Below are 19,677 nucleotides of genomic sequence, written 5' to 3'. Positions count from 1 at the left end.
TTACAAGGTTCACGTAGAGAGTGCAAGAGAGCCAGGATTTTTCTCTTCATTACCTCTCATTAGCCTGCCTAGTGTCCAAGTGTGTCAAACTTGAGTAGGAGTCGTCTGATAACAGGAGTGCTCAAGAGCTCTTCACTCAGGATAAGCGTTAGTCAGTTTCCACTGCCGCTATATGACACTAGAAAATTTAAAGCTCTTATACCGTTAACTTATACTGCTAAGTGCATTAAGTACTGGTAAGTGCAGTAGTAAAATATAGTATTGCAACATTAAATATTCTTTGCTTCATAGTACAGCACTTTTTATAACATTATAGCAACTTCGTCGACTATTATTGCTTTCGAGTTTAACGGACAATGGGATTTAGCTGATAGGTTTTTTACAATTCGTAATCCAGGTTTCTGCTATTTATCACTGGTAGCGCATTAGTTACGATCCTTGTCCTTCCACATGTAGGCCAGGATTTTCTTCGTCGTAGTGTTAGTCGGTCTCGGGTTGTAAGGTTCTCATCCCCAACCCCTAGACTCTTGGATTTTTTACCTGGAGATATAGGGAACCGACTACAGAATACACGTAATATACAGATCAGGACCTGAAATGGTAAATTTTACGAAACGGAACGATCATCAATATTCTTATTTTTTTATAATCAAGTATGTACATGCATTACAGATGCTTATGATGAACCAGAATGGCATTCTAGTGCTCTCCGGTCCACTTTAAACCTCATAACATACATGATATACTGACACTTCATACATGACGCTTTAGTAGTAGTAGTAGTGGCAAATGATGCAAGAAAGCATCAACAAAAAAAAAAAACTACACACTTCTCCCATCCATATCCTCCAAGAAGTTGTCCAGTTCTTCCTTGAATTTTTTAAACCATCCACTTCCACAACAACAACATAAGGAAGCCTGTTCCAACGATCAACCACCCGCTGGCTGAAGGCAAACTTCTGCACATCTATCTGGAAACCCATCCTTCCTCAACTTAACTTTATGTCCTCTCATGTGTATAGTCTCAGCAAACGGAAGAATGCCGTTCACATTCAGCTTACTCAATCCATTGAAGGCCTTAAACACCTCAGTCAGTTCACCCCGCAGGTGCCTAGTCTCCAGAAGCTGCAATTTGCAGAACTGAAGCCTTTCTAGGTGTGAGCACCCTTTTGTTCCCTTCGCCAATCTGGTTGTCCTTCTCTGCACCTTTTCCAGCAGATATACATTCTTCCTAAATTGAGGCCTCCATACCTATATAGATACTCAAGATGCCGCCTGACTATGATCTTGTACAAAAGAATAACCACCTACCTCCTTATCCTTACTAGCAAAGTTTTTGTGTATTGTCAAAACCTCATTAGCTATTCTGGCAGCGTCTCTGCACTGTCAGAGAATTTTATATCTGACTGCACAGTTACCCCCAGGCTTTTTCATTTTCCACTACCCTGATGATGCGACAACAACAACAGCTAACTACCTTTTTACTATTATAATTCGGGCATATAAACCAAGCTTTCTATTGCGAAAAACTTTTTTCCCTGATTGTCAAATTAATTTTCTGCATACAGTTATACCCTTATTATTATAATCATTACTAACGATTATACCAACGCACAGTTGATATAATGACCATCCTCCCCCACACCAGGCGGAAATGTGCTACGTTCGAATCTCGTCAATGAAGCGAGGAATTATTATGGGTCTTTTTCGCAATGTGGCCGGGTTAATTGGTCTCGGGCGAGGGTAGCATGTTTTTTTTTTTTTTTCTTTTCTCCCGGAAATTCGTGTTTTTTCGTCCAGCAGACAGCAAATCGACCACGGAACACACTCAATTTAAAGACATACGAGCGTGGCAATAAAGTTCCCGGACTGGTGGTGCTGTTGCGGTCATGTTCGATGAGTTAGAAAATAAACGGAAGGGTATGTTGTAATTCAACCTTCCCCCAACAGATGGTGGTACAGAGATTGCCCATTAGGCTGTCAAGTTGAAAGTTACAACCAGTAGCGTTATTGTTCCATGAGATTTTGAAATGTTGCAACGAACGAATGTCAAATTTTGCTTTAAATTGGGAAATCTGCAAGAGAAACGAATGAAATATTGAAAACTTTTTATGGTGATGAAACGTTAAGAAGCATAGTCTATAAATATTTCTATTATTAATTATAAATAGGACTAGGTCGGCCCACTTGTATTTGCTTTTAATCCACTCTGCTAATGTTAGGAACAGAATAAACTATAGAAAAATTATTTTTCACGTAGTGTAAAAGCGTTTTATTGCTAACCTCTAAAAAATCTCATTAGCTACCCAATATTGTCATTTACACAAAATATTAAAATAAATGGAATTTATTTCTATTTATTAATTATTATTATTATTTTTATTATGATTATGTCATTTTTATTTCATTATATGTTATTTTATTTTGCGTAGGGATGTACAGGGTATGTTTTTATTCGTCATAACAATTTATTCATCTGAATAACGTAAAATATTGTTTAGAAACAGAAATTAGCAGTTGAATTATATTTAATAGCATTAGCAAATCCATACCCCAACGCGCTCAATGTGTCCTCCACGTTTATCAATGTGTGAAATTGCGAAGAGCATGTTCCAATTTTTCCTCCGACACAGAAAACATTTCATCTTCAGTTGCTTTCTTCAGTGCTGGAACGGTTCGTGAATTGTTCTGAAACTCTCTCTCTCTCTGTTTGAGATAATCCTAGAGATAAAAATCACATGGATTTAAATCAGGCGACATTGGAGACCACGCCATGCTTTTGCCATACACCTCAGAGATAGCGGTTAGAAACTTCCCTTTTGTCAAAAATTTCATCCAGGTACTCCAGGACGATTCCTTCTGTATTCAGTGTTGCCAAGAAAATATCCAAATCTTTTCCTACAGAGTAATGGTGTTGTTCGTACAAAAAATTTGAAGCTTGCAAAACTGCAAAGAAGAGATAGTATGATGAATAAAATATCATCCTGTATGAAGTGTGTTATTTCATTTGCACAGTTCACCATAGTACTACACCCCTCGCATGTAGTGCAGTGGACCGTATAAGGTGGACAGTAAAAGGTTTGCATTTCATTTAATGGCGGCCCGAAATTTATAAATACTTCCCTTCGGGATGGTAGGAACTTTTTATTGGTGTTTTCAGAGTTTGACTGGTTAATCGGTCTCGGGCAAAGGGTGTATTTTATGGCTTTTTTTTCTCTCAGAAACTCAGATTTTTTAATCCTGAAAAGTACACACAGACCTTAAAATTCACTCACTCACACACGCAATACATCCACTTTTCATAGCCTTAATTGTCCCTTAGTGTAAAATATCTCTGTTAGGTGAAAGGAAGACGCTATAGATTACAGCACGGAACCATATAAAATCACAACAGAACTTGAAAAACTATATTTTTGGGTTTGAATTTCGGCACTTAAAATGGATAATATTAAACATATTTTAGGAGCTAAGATTCATTTCATTTTTATTTCTGATATATTCGTAAATTCAGAAATGGGTTTAATTCTGAGAGCAATTTCGCTTAGTTATGTTAACTGAGTTTAAATGTTAACCTTTAAATAAAAGCATTTAAGAGAATCGATGGTTCAAGAAGATGAGATTAGAATTTAAAAACGTTTCATTTTCAGTATTTGAATCAGTGTCTGAAGCTTCAAATTATTAGTATGTAGGAGAGACACAACTGATGATAAGAATAAGAATTATAGCAGAGTAGGAAACTGCCGACAGGTACTTTTGTTAATTCGACGACAGAATCTTCTGGAGTCATCAGCTAGGAGAATATTTGTGTGTTAAAGTGGCAGTTGGCTAAAAGAGGAATAGGTTGCCAGAAATAGTAAGTAGTAGTTCAAAAGTTACAAAAGGCGTTTAATGTTATTCAGTTCAGACGCAGAGGTCTAGTCGAGTAGACAACGTCTAACTCTTGACGGAGATATCTCAAAAAGTTACGTAATTGAGTTGAGGATTTTCTTTGAGTAGCTCTGTAGCAAAAGTTCGTGGATTGATTCGACGATGATTAGGCTTAATATTACGCATATACTGATAACAAGTATTATAAAAGTATAGGGAACTGAAGTTATATCACAGTAATGAATCATTCCTTTCCATCCATTGATCCTTACGATTTGACGTTATAATAAAAGAAAATGACTGAGTGGAAAATTCTTTGTCATAGGCTCTGAAATTTATATTCCTAGATAAAATAAGCAAGTTTTAGTTTGTCACCGATATAATTTTCTGCGTACAATTAATTTAATTTGAAATTCCGTTTAGTTAGGTACTAAAACCACTAAATACGATAAATATTTGTACTGACGATTTATTGTAAACTCTACTGACTTGGTTGTCGTGCCGGAGTATAAACAGAAAAATTTTAAATTTTTAAAACTGAAGTGTTACTAAATTACTAGCGATGATTTCTTCTTAGCTTACCTAAATTGTAAGTTTTTCGAGTTTGAAAAATGATTAGGATCTTCTATATAAAAGCAATTGTGTTGAAGATTATTTGCAGTTTGTTTCAGTTTTCCAGGTCATATGAATTACAGTTATTACATACCAGTATGCTTAATTTACAGAGTTAGAATACAGAGACATGCGATTCATACGTGATAATACCCTTTTCCTTTTACCAACCTTTTTTTTTACCTGTAGTAGTAAATCCTCAAAGCGAAATGCTGTTTATAAGTATTCCCGTGGACTCTTCACGAGCTTTTATGGATACACACTGAAACGGTTTCCGTGACAACTGTGAAAGGCATCTTAAGAGCACAATTTTTACTTGAATTTTAAAAAAAGAAAGAAATTGACTGGCTCGAATCCAGCTAAACTATCTATTTCAGTCAAAACTGTTAATGCACAAGATGCTTTCCTAGTAATGGTATGGCATTCGTCACATTCCGTAATGTCAGTTTCGAGAAAGAAAAAAAAAATTGAACGAATATTAGTCGATATAAGTATTTTGTTACCTAGTGGCTCTCTAATTGTCGGTCGTTTTAGCTCTTTTTTTGGAAAAACGAACTCACAAAATAATTAAAAGATAAATGACAAAGTTTGGATAAAGAATGGTATACATAAATCCTCTTTTATCCAAGCGCTTAGTATTCGATCACCTCTTAACATTTGCCATATTGCTGTTTAACCATGACGGCTAATTGACTTTGTTTACATTTTACTTATCCATCCTTTGACGAGCTGACAATGATCGGCTTGATATCGGGATAGTGAGCAGGGAGTCTTCTTAGTACAATACCCAATCAACAGTGCGTGTCAAAGGGGTGAAAATAAGCCAGGACGCAAAATTTATGTTTCCTATTGCGAAAACTTCCTTTTGCATTAGCTTGATAGGAAAGTACAAGTGAATTTTATCCAGTCACTTGGTGATTGTGCACGATGGGGATTGCGATAGAGAGAAGTCATCTGCGAGTCAGATAACTTCTATAAAAAATTAATTCAGAAAAAAATAATTAAGGCGGTAGAATTTTAATATATCTTATTACATATGAAGTTAAATTTCAATTTTAGTGTATTATCTATGCATAGCATGAACCAAAGTCGGGACAATTTTTAAAAAAAAGTCAGTAAAATACACTTAATTTTCGTCTTTGTGATATACAAGCATATTTTATAAGAAACAAAAGGTAGTTGGTTGCTAGGGGGTGCCGTGCATTATTACAGAAAATAAGAGGTCGTTAAATACAATGTTCAACGTGGCCAACTCTTTTATTTATTCTGACTTTTCATTCATATTGTATATTATCTGCCCACCTACCAGAACCAGAAGAAATTTAAACAAAAAAAATATATAAATTACATTAAGGCCACCCGGAAAGTTATTTCAGTATACCCATGTAATATCAGTGTAAATACACCATAGCATTATGCCTTGTGCATTTAGTTTTCAAAATATACCCATGTGTATTGTGTCTGTAAATTGTGTAAGTGTAAAGTGTGGTTTAGGGCAAACGGTACCAGGGGTTTTCCCATCTCCGCGTAATATACATTGTCTTGTGTTACAGAACACTGTAAAGGCCAGAGATTTAAAAGTACAGTATATGGGTATTGTTTACGTGTAGTGTTGTTAACCTTTGTTCCTCTCGCCATTTAGCTGCCAGACCCCCTGCTGAGGCCCGACGTTGCCCGCACTTTGCCCAGTGGAGGCAGACCAGGCACACCAGTAGTTTAAGATTACTCTGGCAGATCCTGCCACCTAATTTTCTTAGATTTCAGTGGCTAGGATCTTAAAAAAAAAAAAATAATAATAATAATAAAAAGCGCGCACACACACACACATGGAGTGATCGCGGCAGGGACAATGCTAGAATCTGAAGGGCCGAAAGTTTTGTGGGCGAAGCAATTGGGGTGTAGTTAAATTTGGACATGTAGGGCGCTCGCTGGCATACAGATAGAGTGGGGGGAAGAGGTAGAAATATGGGGACGATAGAGAAGGCGACCCCAGAGAGTCAGTGAGCCAGGCCCATGGGGAACTAGGCAAGAGAGTCCGGTTCAGATCGCCAATAGTGGCGTTGGAAGCGTAGCCGCACTGTCATGCATGGTCCGGGCCGGTATTTTCTCTTGTTTGAAATGCAGGTCTAAGTTTGGGTTGTCTTCTAGTCCAGTTCTCGTTCGTGATGTAGGTGTCTTCTTTTTAGTTCCTTTTATAGTCATTAGTGAGTGTGGTCACGTGCGATGTTTTCGGTTCTGCGAGTTGTTGGTGTTCGAAATTCAGTAGTGGGTAACCAGTGGTTTGTCTTGTGTCTGTTTGCTTTTTTCAGGGTTAAACAGTAAACATCTCTTGGGCAAATTGCGAGAGAGCCCGGTAATAGTCCTCCTCCAATAGTATGAGGTGCTCCCGATCCTTTGGGTTGAAGTGGATATTTGCGATGAGATGGCAACTGAGGTCTTCGTAGAGGGAGGCAATCGTGCATTAAATGCTTCCAGGTTTGCGCCTCACCGCAGTGGCATAGTGGTGATTCTACAATACCGAAAGCGCTAATTTTGCATTGAAAGATCCGTGCCCCGGGAACAGAAAAATGGTGTATAGAGGCCAGGTGAGAACCAGGGAGGTTGGCGTGGGTAGACTTGCAGGATGTCCGGGATAAATTTGCGGGTCGCGGCGCCCTTGGTTAAGTCCGTCCATCTGGATTGCCAGATTTGTCCAAGGAAGATTGTAAGGCGTTTCTTCTCTGTTACAGTGTTACTGATGGGTTGGTGGTGAAACTAATACAAGTCACTGTTCTTTCCTTTGAAAGGCAGTAGAGTAGGCCTCAACGGATGATTTCCAGGTCTAGGGGAGAGGGCAGGACCTCGAGCGTGCGAGCTCACAGTACAGCATGCCCTTGAGATGGTTGGTAGGATAGAGCGCTGTATAGTCTCTAATTTTTCTCCTATTGACTGCCGTGGTGACTTTCTTAAACCAGACACCCGCGGCATATGAGAGGGCTGGGATAAATATGGCTTTATAGAAGAGGGAGAGTGTCCTCTTCTTTAGGCCCCAGTTCTTCCGAGTAACTCTGGCAATAAATGCTGAGTACCTTTTAATTTTTTTTCTGCAGATATAAAGATGTGGGGTTCTTGTCAAGGGTAAGTCCGAGATGCTTTAGTTCTGTCGCTAGTTTTATTGTGGTATCCTGTATCTTGATTTGCGGTGGCCTGCGTATTTCGAGAGAACCTTTCAGGAGTATCGAGGAAGTTTTGGTTGAGGAAATTCTCAGATGATTGGGACTGACCCATTTCTGTAGTCTATCAATGGCCTAGTTTGCAGTAGCTTCCATTTGGGCTCTGCTGTCCGCCTGTAGCATGAGGACAAGATCGTCCGCGTACGCTTAGGTATCTACTCCATAAAGATCCAGTCCCAGGAAGCTGTCCAGGACAAGGTTCCAAAATAGTGGCCCCCAGTACGGAGCCCTGTGGGCACCCCCGATGAACAGGTCGCGTGACTTGGCAGTAGGGGGTAGTTACAGTGACCGTTCTGTCAGAGAGATAGGTTTGTATGCAGTCATATAGATTGTCCAGATGGCCACCAAAGTGAGTCAAACGCCCCGGAAAAGTCAATGGAAATGACCAGAAAATATTTTTTGTTGCAGTTTTGGGCTGCATTTGTTATGCGTTCAAGAGCGTCGACCGACTGTAAATTGTGTGTAAAGTGTATTTCGGGTCAGACGGCACCAGGGGTTTCCCCCCATGTCCGCGTAGTTTATATTGTGTGGTAATACAGTTCACTGTAAAGGCCAGAGATTTAAGTGTATGGATCTTGAGGTGTGTGGTGTCGTGTACCGTCGTTCTTCTCGCCATTTAGCCGCCAGATCTTTGCGGAGGCCCGACGTTGTCCCACTTTCGCCCCATGGAGGCAGACCAGGTACATATCGCGCCCGTTGGTATGTTTAACACATACATATTGTATTTTCCAGGTTAGATGGGGTTGCGTTGGAGATTGAGAGGCCAAAAATAATTTAGACAAGTTAAAATTTTGATGTAGGTCGCGTGCGCTGGCATGCAGTTAGAGGGGGGGGGAGACTGAAGACTGGGGGGGAAAGGTAGGAAGAACTGGGGTCAATAAAAAAAAAGACCCAGGCAAATATCAGTGGGGCATGCCCATGCTCCACCAGAAGGAAAAGAGGGGTGGCGGGGGAAGACAGGAAGGCCGTCGTCCCCCTCCCGCCAGAGAGGGAAGAATAGTGAGCTCAGCAAGGAAGCCCGCTCAGATTGCCAGTAAGGCTCTGCTGCAGTTTATCTGCTGTTTGTCATTGGTGTTGTTGTCCCCGCAGGTTCCGGAACTAAGGTTGTTGTCTCAGTGCGTATGCTATTTGCGTGATGATGTCTCTCAATGGTGGCTTGCTCGACTACTTTGCCAGCGGGGTCTAGTTTCCGCTCTTTATCTGGTAGGCGAGTTGTCACACGCGGTTTCTGCGGGTCAGCGCGTCAGCGATTCTACCTAGAAGCACCATCTTGGGTAGTTGTCGCTTCTAGGTCCATATGGAGAGTGTCTCTGTGTGTTGCTCTCAGTGGATTTGGATTAAGGTTCTTCTTCCGCCGAAGAGGTCCTGCACATATTTAGTTAGCACCTTGTAGCTGTACCCCTCCTCTAGTACACGATGCTCCTGGTTTTGTAACATGTATTGTGCTTCTGTGATTAGGCGACATCGTATTCTTCGTATAATTCAAAGTGGTGCATGAGGTACTCCCACGTTTCTTTCTGTCCGCAGTGGCAAAGAGGTGTGTTACGGAGGCCAAGTCAGTTTTTGTCGGATGGCACCGTGGCCGGTGAGCAGATAGGTGGTTATTAATCCTGGTGATAGCCAGTGTGGGTATTTTGGATAGACTTTGAGTACCTGAGGTATGAATTTCCGAGTTATTGTGCCTTTATGAGAGTTTTCCCAGCGTGTTTGCCAGGTTTGCTGTAGGTGTAGGGTAAGCCTCTTCTTCGCTTTGTTGTTATTTGTCGGATCCGTTATAAAATCTTGGCAGATGACAGTTTTGCCCTTGGAAAGGTGGTGGTGAAGACCACAGCGAACTATTTCCAAATCCAGTGGGTATAAATTGTGTTTGGGAAGAAATTTAAAGAAAAAAATTCAGTGTTAATCGTATTATACTTTCCCTAAAGTATATTAAAAAACTATATATTAAAAACGTCCATCAAATTCGCATCAAAACTTAAATCGCATTACCCATACTCGAACGAAAACGGCAGTCTTTTATAATTTGTATGTTAAAACTAGTCAGTGTTTAACCATTCATCTGTGTATCTTCGAACCTGTTCGCTGTTCGACGGAGAGATCCAAACATGTTAGAAAGATTGTTCTTTCACCATTTGTTTTAAAAGTCGCCTTAGATTTGTTCATTACTTAGGTTTTCCAAAGTCATTAGAATCCATAACGGGGGGGGGGGAAATCACATAATCAGACGTAAATAAATCCTTTCGAATTTTAGTAAGTACAATATCGCATTCTGTCATTTTTCTTTAGTTACTGTACAGGCACATACGTTTATCATGATTCTAGCTTTGCTACGTATGTCTTTTAATAAATAAATTTTATTATCACTAGTACCGCATTTGACTAAATTGTATCACTTTTACTTTCGCTCACCCTAGTTAAACGACGCTTTGACTGCATTATACTTAGGAAGGTGGTCATTATAGGAAAAGTTTAGTGGGAGAATCGCCAACCATCTAGGAAGACTCAGGATTGGTTTTTAGAACAATGGACGCAAAAGTGTGGACTAGGGAGTTTGTTCCTCAAAAATGTTAGAAAATCAAAAGTGTTAGAGAATTGGGAATATTACAGGTCTTATGGAACATGTTCAAGAGGTAATTCATCATAGGTGCAAAAATGAATTGCATTCATACTTGAATAACTTATTAATTAACACTAAAGTTAAGGATTTCCTTTGTATTTCCTTTCCTTTGTATTTAATGAAAAATATTAGCTCATCAAGACCCTTAAACCAGCAGTCTTATGATGAGGAATCAAAGACATTTATTTCAGTTCTAGGTTGTTTGGTTGTGTAAGAGTTTCTCAGCGTATTTAATACTGTAATCATAGTAAGCCGAATTTATATGACCCAATATGTGATGCTTATCGTGTGCATTAAGTTTATACAAGGGTGTGTTCAGATGTCGATTTTCTTGTTATTGTGATCTGAAAAACCAAGAATAACTCATGGAGGAAAATTTCTCCCTCTCTCTCTCTCTCTCTCCTCAGATTGGCCAACTACAGTCCCGATTTGAAGAGGTCTTTTAAAAATTTCTCTAATCTCCGACGACATTCGAATCAGACTTCCCCAAATAAGCAACAAGTGGAAAATGCGTTATAATGTAACTTGACTCACCCGAAGGGCTTTTATATGTATTTTACGCAGAATAAATTAAATAATTTCAGAACGAGTTATCGATTATGGGAATATTTTGGAAGAAAGAATTGATATGGAACATATGCATTGACTGGACTCTGGCTAAAAATTATCTAGATATCTTTATTGCTATTAATAAAAGACATAGGTGGACCCTAAATTATGAATATAATTAAAATCTTGTGTGAAACGTGTATCATACAAATATAAGAATAAAATCGCATATTAATTTTTATTTGTGAAAGAAGCACAAAGACTGAGGAATTTTGCTGTTCTGGAATTAAAGACTTTAATTATCATAATTAGGTAAACTGGGGTTTCACAAATTAGAAGTCGAAATAAAAAAAAAATATATATATTATTTATATATCGGTTATTGTGAGCCTAACAACTGATGAAATTTATTGATTCAGCAATAATTATTATTATATTACGTTCAGTCCTTCATTAGCCGATTGGTCAAACGCGAGGATACGGTAGTACACGCGTTTGAATTTACTGTGGTTCTAGCTCATGTGACTGTTTAATACGGCGATCTTCTTGCATTTTCTCCTTCTGTGTCTTGTAAACTCCTCTGGCCGTCTCAGATTATAAACAGAAAATTTATTTTATTTAGATTACTACAATTTCTTCTTTAATAATAAAGCGTATGATTATTAAATCACAGTATAAAAAGCTTAATTTTATTCCAGTAGTTTAGTATTCCATCGGAATACCAAACTGCTGTGATGACTGAATGTTTTTGGCATTAGCTCACACTTTTCGCTGTTTCGCGTCATACTAAAAATATATATTTACTTACCTTTTCTGTTCATCACCAAGAAGAAAGCGATACAATATAGTGAGACAGCCGTAACCTATTAAAAAAATAACCATCTCCCTGTACACTGTCTTCCATACACTTCCCCTCCACCGAAAGAGAAGTCGGATAAATCCACCGGAAGTAGAAGAAGCAACATCGTACTGATAGCTGACAGTCATAGTGACAACGATGGAAGTGGCGGTACCTTATAGAAAAACACTAAGATGGAAAGCTGTGCAGCAAAATTATGACAGTTACGTTAAGCTGCTAGTTTTTGTTTTTTTTTTATCTGTGTGTTCCCCGAAGATGAATTCGATACCGTGTTGCGCTAAGCTTGTTTTGGTTTAAATTGACGAAGATTTCATAAATGTGAAATATCCATTTGTAAACTGAAACGAATGCCACATAAACGTTGTTATATCAACTCCATTAATTATGAATTATTCCTTATGTATTTCCAGGAGATGAATTTTGCATTTTGTAGAATGCTAATACACTATTCCCATGGCTTTATGGCGCACACACTAAATGCAGCTTTATAGAATTTCCAAGGACTACCTTTTGCCTGTCAGTCACTAGCAAACAATAACAAGCAAAAATGACATACGTCAGGTATGATATACAATTCCTCTTCAGGGAGCAACTATACCATCAAACTCTCCCCTCCCAGGGCTTACAATTACTGCCAGAAGTAGTGTATAACAGTAGAAAAGTCTACTTGTCCTTGGCCGCCTGAAGCATCACGTCGTGGCTTGGGCTATATTCGGAGTTGGCACAATGTCTGTCTCTTTCTTCGAGCTAACGAGCAGGACACATTAGGCCTACCACTGCTTTAAGGTATGTCACGAGCATCGGAGAACCAGGATACACTGCCACATTTGAAAGTTTATTCATACTGCATTTTAGACCAAAATTTGAAATGCATGTCAAGTGCATATTAAAACGTAAAATTCACGGACATAATCCTAAGTACACTGTGCCTTACTATTAGATGTAAAATATTTAAATATAGGTATAATTTTCAAATTTATATCACCATTAACGTCTTCCATCTATTTTACAGATCTTTAATTATTAAGTATATGATTTTTTCACTCACTGATTAGTTGTTTGATTTCTTGACTCTAGAGTTCTCAATTGGTCTGTACTAAATAATCATTTACATTATTTTTGCGTTTTCTACGCATCTTTATTCTTCTGTTTTTGTAGTTCTTTAATTAATTAAACCGGTCAACAAATTTATCTATTTCTGATAAATAAAATGTATGTCCTTGTTAGTATTCATTGATCTCAGCAGATGTTCTTAAAGCTTTCTGTGACTATCACAGTTTAGTGTCTGACGATAAGTGGTTAGTTTATTTGCAGATCTTATTTTGCAGAGGTTAGTCTATCTGCAGAACTTATCAAAAATATTGCACTTTTAGAGGTTTTTTCCCCCTAGCAATTAAATTCACGTTAAAATGTTTAACATTTTATCATGAATTTAATTTCTAAAAAAACTTGCATTTATTTAATTTCTGGTTTTTTTAGATCGAATATTGTATTGAATTGATGCTAAGTATTTTATTATTGTTAAAATTGTTATTTCTTTTACTTTTTACAGTATAAAAAGGCATTTTTCCCAGATGTGGCCGAATATGATTGTTTCTCATATTTATTCAGAAAATTTTATCCTCAAATTTTTTAGCAAAAAACTTGACTTCTCTCAAAAATGACAGAACTGATTTTGTGTGAACCATTTCTTAAACTCGCTAGTAATTGTTTCATGAAAAATAAGTTATCACCTTACGAAATTCTTCTACGAAAGGAAAAGTTATATCTATGAGTGTACTTACATACATAATACTTGTATGTTAGAAACTTTTATTGATCTGTAGTAAGAAAAGTGGTTGAGACAGGAGTGTCCAACCCGCGGGCAGCATGCGACCCTCTCCTTCACATTTCGCGGCCCCTGGTAATGCAGCAACCTTAAAGTGTTATGCGCCCCCCCCCCCCCCCCCAGTTAAAACTATCATGTCACAAGAAAAAAAAACAGGTTTCGCACTGACTTTTGAAAATATCCATTTTGAATAATTATCGATTTTTTTTATATTGTTTTCTCATAATTTGTGTTCTTCATGTGCCATCTCCATCTTGGAGGTTGGAGATCATCAAACACCAGTAATCTTTTTTTCTACTCCTATGATTGATTTCTTCTGTGGAAAGTTCCGTCCAGTCTTTCATATAATTCATCTAGTTTCCTCTTTTCCTTCCTCTGGCTCTTCTATTGGGAATTTTTCCTTTTAAGGTCATGTTTTATATCTTCCTCAGAATTAAGCAATATTGTTATAACCATATAATTGGGATATTATTAGTATTGTGTGTAATAAATGGTGAATGTAAATGTAGATAAAAAAAAATTAAATTCTATTCCGAAAAATGCATAATTAGTGGTAAGGAATTGGTCTTGCGGCTGGCAACGCACTTGTCGCAACAACTCATGAGGTTCCCGACCTTCGGCAGTTTATCTGTTTCGGCTTCTAGCCTAAAAAGATTGGACGCCCTCAGTTAGGCTCTAGTGCACAATGATGCGTTCTGGTTTTCGCAAAATGAAAATTAATTATAAAAGAAATAATAATCCAGTGTTTATTCCTCAAATATTTTACGTTTTCTACGATCACAAACAGGCAAGATTGCAAAAAGGTTAAATGGAAAATTGACACGAATAGAGAGTGCTCTTAGACGTATCCTCAATAAGCATTTTGTGAAAGGAATTAACAGTATTATTGCAGTATAAACCTGTAGTTTATTCTCTTCCTCTTTTATATTTGAATCGAGTTCTGTAATTGTGATTTTTAATAAATTGGGCTCTGTTTTTTCTCTGCCAAACTAACCGAAAAATTCTACACAAAAAAAGCAAACCACTAGTTATTTTTTATTATCATTCCTGGATATATATTAAAAGAAATTCGTATTAAATAATAGGCAGAATAGCAATGAAGGTAGGAGGAAAATAGGAAGGCCTAGGATGACATGAAGAAAAAGGGTAAAGAATAAGTCACAAATGTTGTGAACTTATTTTGTGGAAGTACGAATATTGTAAATAAAAAGCACGGCGGGTGCCAAACTTATGCATTATATCCCATTAATAATTTCCACAAACTAATTTCTTTCGATTTTACATATTTCGTAGACTGTATGACTGTATGTCTTGGTACCATGTATTTGCAACTTGAAAAATCATTCATTTTTCAATACTAGTTTACAGTATCGCACTATTTAGTTTTCAAGGCGTTCCGATTGCAGAAATCATATCGCAGTATATATATACAAATTTGTACTTCATATTAAAAACGTGCTATGACCCCAAAGATGTCGGATTTATTTATGAGGCTACTCTATTAATATTTTTGAAGCGCTGAAAGGAAATTAAAATTACGAGTATACAGTTTGTCACATCTCTCTAAGGTCTTAATTATTATTTTCCGACAATTCTGAAAAATTGTACGAATGTTAAAAAAAAAAAAAAACACGAGTAGAAAAGAAAAGTGTCACATACAGACAGTCCTACAAAGAATGTAAGCTATGCCAACGCTTGTTGTATCAACCTGCACTATTACTGTTGCACGGATTGCATCAGTAGCACTGTGCTGCCAAATGTCAGTGCTTTCAGTTCGTTTTAATTTGTTTTAGCGACAAGTGAATAAACGGTACGTTTCGGAAGACTATTGTTACTTATTCTCAGTGGGCTGGTGCCCACTGATAATAAGTAACGATAGTCTTCCGAAACGTAACAATAGTCTTCTCCATTGGTGAAGCGTTACTTATTCGAGGTAGTGCAATACATAGTAACTCGTTGTGAAATAGTCACAATATAAGATAAAATTAAATCGATGCCTTTTACACTACGATTGTAGTTCACTATTATGAGCAAAGAATGGTGTCTTTTCACCGAAGTTCTATAGTATTGTGTATTATGTCTGTACAAGTGTGTTCAAGAGCTGATTTGAATGTTATATGGGCTGAGAAACCAGGAATAGCTCACAGGGAAAAACCATATTCCCTCTGAGATCGGCTGACTAAATAAACGACCCTCCTTGTACCTGCATGTCAGAACCTACAGCCCCAGTTTAATAGACCTCTAGAAATTCTTCCAGTCTTCTATGGGATTCAAATCGAAAGGTCCAAATGAGTGACAAGTTCAATATACTCTCACAAAGGGCAACAAAAGATAGAAGGTAGTCATAAATCATCAGGAGTTTTAGTTGTGGCAAAATGATGCAAACTTATTCAGCATATCAGTCAATAAAAAAAAAAAAAAAAAAAAAAACATTTCATTTGTCCATCCTTTCTGATAATTTGTCTAATCTCTCTGTAATCTCAGAAGGCCTATAGGATGCATGGGCGATTCTGAGATTACAAAGTTCTAAGATTAATGATCCTTCGGGTGGGGGTAGGGGGGATGAATGAACGGTTTTCCTGGGGCAGACTACTGTGCATAACACGCCAGTGACATTCCTGAAAGAAATACATGTATTAAATATCTTCATTTATTTCCCCTTGCGCAGAAATGCGTAACTTCATACCATCGACATTTTTGAAAGTTTAAATTATGAAATTTATTTAAATTTTGTATTAGTGTACGGCATTTTCTTTAAGTATCACCATTTACTATAGTTTTCATATACAGTACTATGTATTTAACAATGTTAATCTGAGAAATTTGACAATGCTCAGGGGTATCCGCATAACTAATACGGTTAGCTAGTTTGACATGCCCTAGAGCAGGGGTCGGCAACCTTTTTAGAGTGAAGAGCCATTTTTGATTTAATAATAATAAAAAAAAGAATCGGAAGAGCCGCACCTCGGCTCTTCCGATTCTTTCCGAAGCTGGGATCGGGGAGGAGTGAGTTTTTTAAGAAATGGAATAGAGTGGAAAGGTGTTCTATTAAAAAAAATATAGTTTTAAATATTATTTATTAATACTGAAAAAAAAACGTAACAAACATCCAATTAGGTACGAATTCAGGTGACTTTTGCCCCTGAACTTCTTGGCGCCTCCGTAGCCAGGTGGGCAGGATCAGCAGTGCGTAGCACACGCTTCTTGATTAGACCGGGGTTCAAGCCCGTGACCACCAAATACGGAGGATGCGGAAAGGTCAGGGAATGACCACCGCATATCCCCGGACCAATATGGCCTTAGTTGCTAATGCTCCTAAAAAAAAAAAAAAATCAAATAACAAGCTGAACTTCTTTAGCGAGTCTCAACATCAGGCGAGTTTGCCCTAATTTTCATCTTTAAACATGTTGAGACTTGCATTGTTCAGAGGTTTCTTGATTTATGTTTAATATAGTTCATTTCGAAAATATTTGCTCGCGGAAGTACGTCGCTTGTCGTATATGTGGGCTAAAAGTTAAAGAGCCGCAGTTGCATGTTCAAAGAGCCGCAGGTTGCCGACCCCTGACCTAGAGGATCGGTTTTGGGGCTCTGTATTGTTTCTAATATTCCGTAATTCAAAATTTGGGGAGGGGTATCAGGGGAAGCTGTCAACTTTTGTTGATGTTTGAAGGTTGGGAGCGTGGTTAACGACCAGTACCAGACTATGCTGCTTCAAAATGATTTGGAATATATGATCTGAAAAATGGCGGCTAATGTTTAACGCTGCTTTATGTAAAGGCTGGGGAACAAGATTCTGCAGGTAAGAAGAAGTTATTATTCCTCTATATAAGACAATGGTGTTCACCGTTTGAAATACTATATTCAGGTCAAAAGATCTCATATGTAAAAAAGACGCAGGGCTTCTAAAGAGAGAGTCAGAGAAGGGCAACCAGATTGGCGAGCAGCACTAATCGACATCCGTACGAGGAACGACTTAGATGGTACGGACTGCAAAACTGGGCAACAAGAAACAAAGACACCTTAGGAAGATGTAGGGATGGCTGAGTGAGGTGTACGCAGCCCCGTAGAGAAAGTAAAATGAATCAAGGACTGGTGGGACAGAGAATAACCAGGGGACAAAAATATAAAATATTAGAGAGAAACAGAAGGCTGGATATCATGAAATTTACCATAAGGAAGCACGTTTATGATGGTTGAGATCACTGGAATGAATAACCTCATTAGGTAATTTATTCTAGTTTTTTCTAAAGTATTTCCCATGAGAGAACAACGGGCCCAGCGATTTTGCTATCGTTGGAAGCAATGTTAGAAAAATTGTCAGAAGTTCATCGTTCATAGTGCTGTCAAGTATCTCCTGCAATTTTTGCCGAATCTCCAAGACGTCATTAGATGTTTTTTGCTTTATTCTTATCTTCATGAACAAGAACTCGCAGGCAGCAAAGGCCGATTAGTAGAGGGGATGGGATTCAATTGCATTTCTGCATTTCATTATTATTAATTTATTTCTTTGTTGAAGAGACACCTCTGGGACAGCCATTGGCTAGAGGGGTGAGGGTTACATTCTAAGGTGTGAAGCGGACCCATGAGCAAAAGGTTAAAAAGTTCATGGGACGTTCATCCTGAAATGTTGAATACAGAATTTTGGAATGCATGAGTAATTATGATTTTATAATAGAATATTTACATTTTTGGCATCTTTGAACATCATAGAATATTTACATTTTTGGCATCTTTGAACATCATAGAATATTTAAAATTTTGACATCATCTTAGGTTGGCATCTTGAGTACCGAGAATATATAGTTTTTTGAGCCGAGTGGCTGTGCACTAGTTACAGGAGACGATAGGTGTTGGCAAAGACTTCAATCTGTAGGCTTTTTCGTTACAGAACTTTTCCGGTTCAATTCTTGGTTGATTGAAGAGTTCTATTGTGTTTGCTGGAAAAAAGTGACTTAGGCTGTCCAGGTTTTTTAAGTTGCTTTGAAGAGGATGTCTTGTTTCAGAAAATCTGGTAGCTTCTCGACGAGAGCGAAACAAGCCGTCGATACTGGAAGCGTCTAATCTTCCTATTAGCAGTTGGGCTAATGTGAAAATGTTTCTTGTGTTGATTGTCTTTTTCCAGGGAGGAATGCTGAGATTGGAAAGTAGGATGCCTCTAGAGATAGTAAATGGGTGGTTCGAGATCCTGTTCAGCCATCTCAAGAGCCAGTATTCAATACTAAGGAACGCTTTCAGGTTGCTCGGTGGGGCAGAAGACCAAATTTGTGACGCATATAGTGGGATGGGAAGTATACTTTTCAAGATATACTTTTTAACAAGATCTGGGTTTTTAATGCCAATTAACTCCTGTTTGGCAGCCCAGAGCGCTGCATGTGTTTTAGCTTTGATGTAGTCAAAGTGCTCTGAGAATGTTAGTCCCTCATCCCATTTTAGGCCAAGGTCTACGTGCGATTTAACCTTTGGAACTTCGCATCCGCTTACCAGCATAGAGATATTGTTCCTGCTCTTTTTCTTTGTAATTGTCATTTGTGCGGATTTGCTTGGGTTTAAACGTAGTCCAATACAATCGAGGTAATGCTCCAGTTCATTTATTGTGTTATTGGCTTGTTGATTTGTTTGCTTAACTTGTTGTAGATCTTTAGATTTGACGAAGAATTTCAGATTATCAGCATATGTAATAAAGTTGTCTTTATGGGATGCAAAAAATGGTTCCAGAGCTGCAGCAAATAACAATGAGGAGAAAACGCCTCTCTGTGGCACTCCCTGCGAAATGGAGTAATGGGCAATAAAATTGTTATTACGGATTATGAGGCGTCTTTCCTTCAGAATGCTACATAAAATCTTCAGGAGATTGCCTTGTATTTTGAAGTAGAAAGATAAAATTTGTTCCAGAGCCGTTATCGAGATATTGTCAAAAGCTGCGGATATGTCTAGGAAGATAATATCGAGATGTTCCTTATTGTTGAGAGCGTTCTGCATCCAGAAAATGGTCTCAAAGAGATTTGTGACGGTTGATCTTCCAGATAAGACGAAGTGTAGGTGCAGAGGACGATGCCCGAAGCAGTGTTGGGTGAGGGCTTCTCAGAAATTTTCAAGATGGTGCAACTTATGTCTATCGGTCTATAAGTCTTTG

General features: G+C 38.0%; 2 protein-coding genes across 3 annotated transcripts in view; one reads left to right on the top strand and one right to left on the bottom strand.

Moving 5' to 3' along the window:
* Positions 1 to 12,332, bottom strand: part of LOC150079345 (uncharacterized) — a 134,482-nt gene extending 122,150 nt beyond the window's left edge. The window contains exon 1 of one of the 2 annotated variants that reach the window (XM_090384037.1): positions 11,666 to 12,332. In XM_090384037.1, the coding sequence (XP_090240163.1) occupies positions 11,666 to 11,844 (179 nt within the window). In that variant the 5' untranslated portion in view covers positions 11,845 to 12,332. The remainder of the gene's footprint in view (positions 1 to 11,665) is intronic. The other variant, XM_090384038.1, reaches the window with a different exon arrangement.
* The window catches only part of Rala (Ras-like protein A), a 287,845-nt gene that overhangs the window by 125,540 nt on the left and 142,628 nt on the right, over positions 1 to 19,677 (top strand). The gene's annotated exons all lie outside the window — the stretch shown is intronic.

This window comes from Mastigoproctus giganteus, chromosome 10 (assembly GCF_048544385.1).
Source record: "Mastigoproctus giganteus isolate SK-2022 chromosome 10, ASM4854438v1, whole genome shotgun sequence".
Classification (NCBI taxonomy): Eukaryota; Metazoa; Arthropoda; class Arachnida; order Uropygi; family Thelyphonidae; genus Mastigoproctus; species Mastigoproctus giganteus.
Note: the sequence above shows the minus strand (reverse complement) of the source record. Positions and strands in the feature narration are given on the sequence as shown.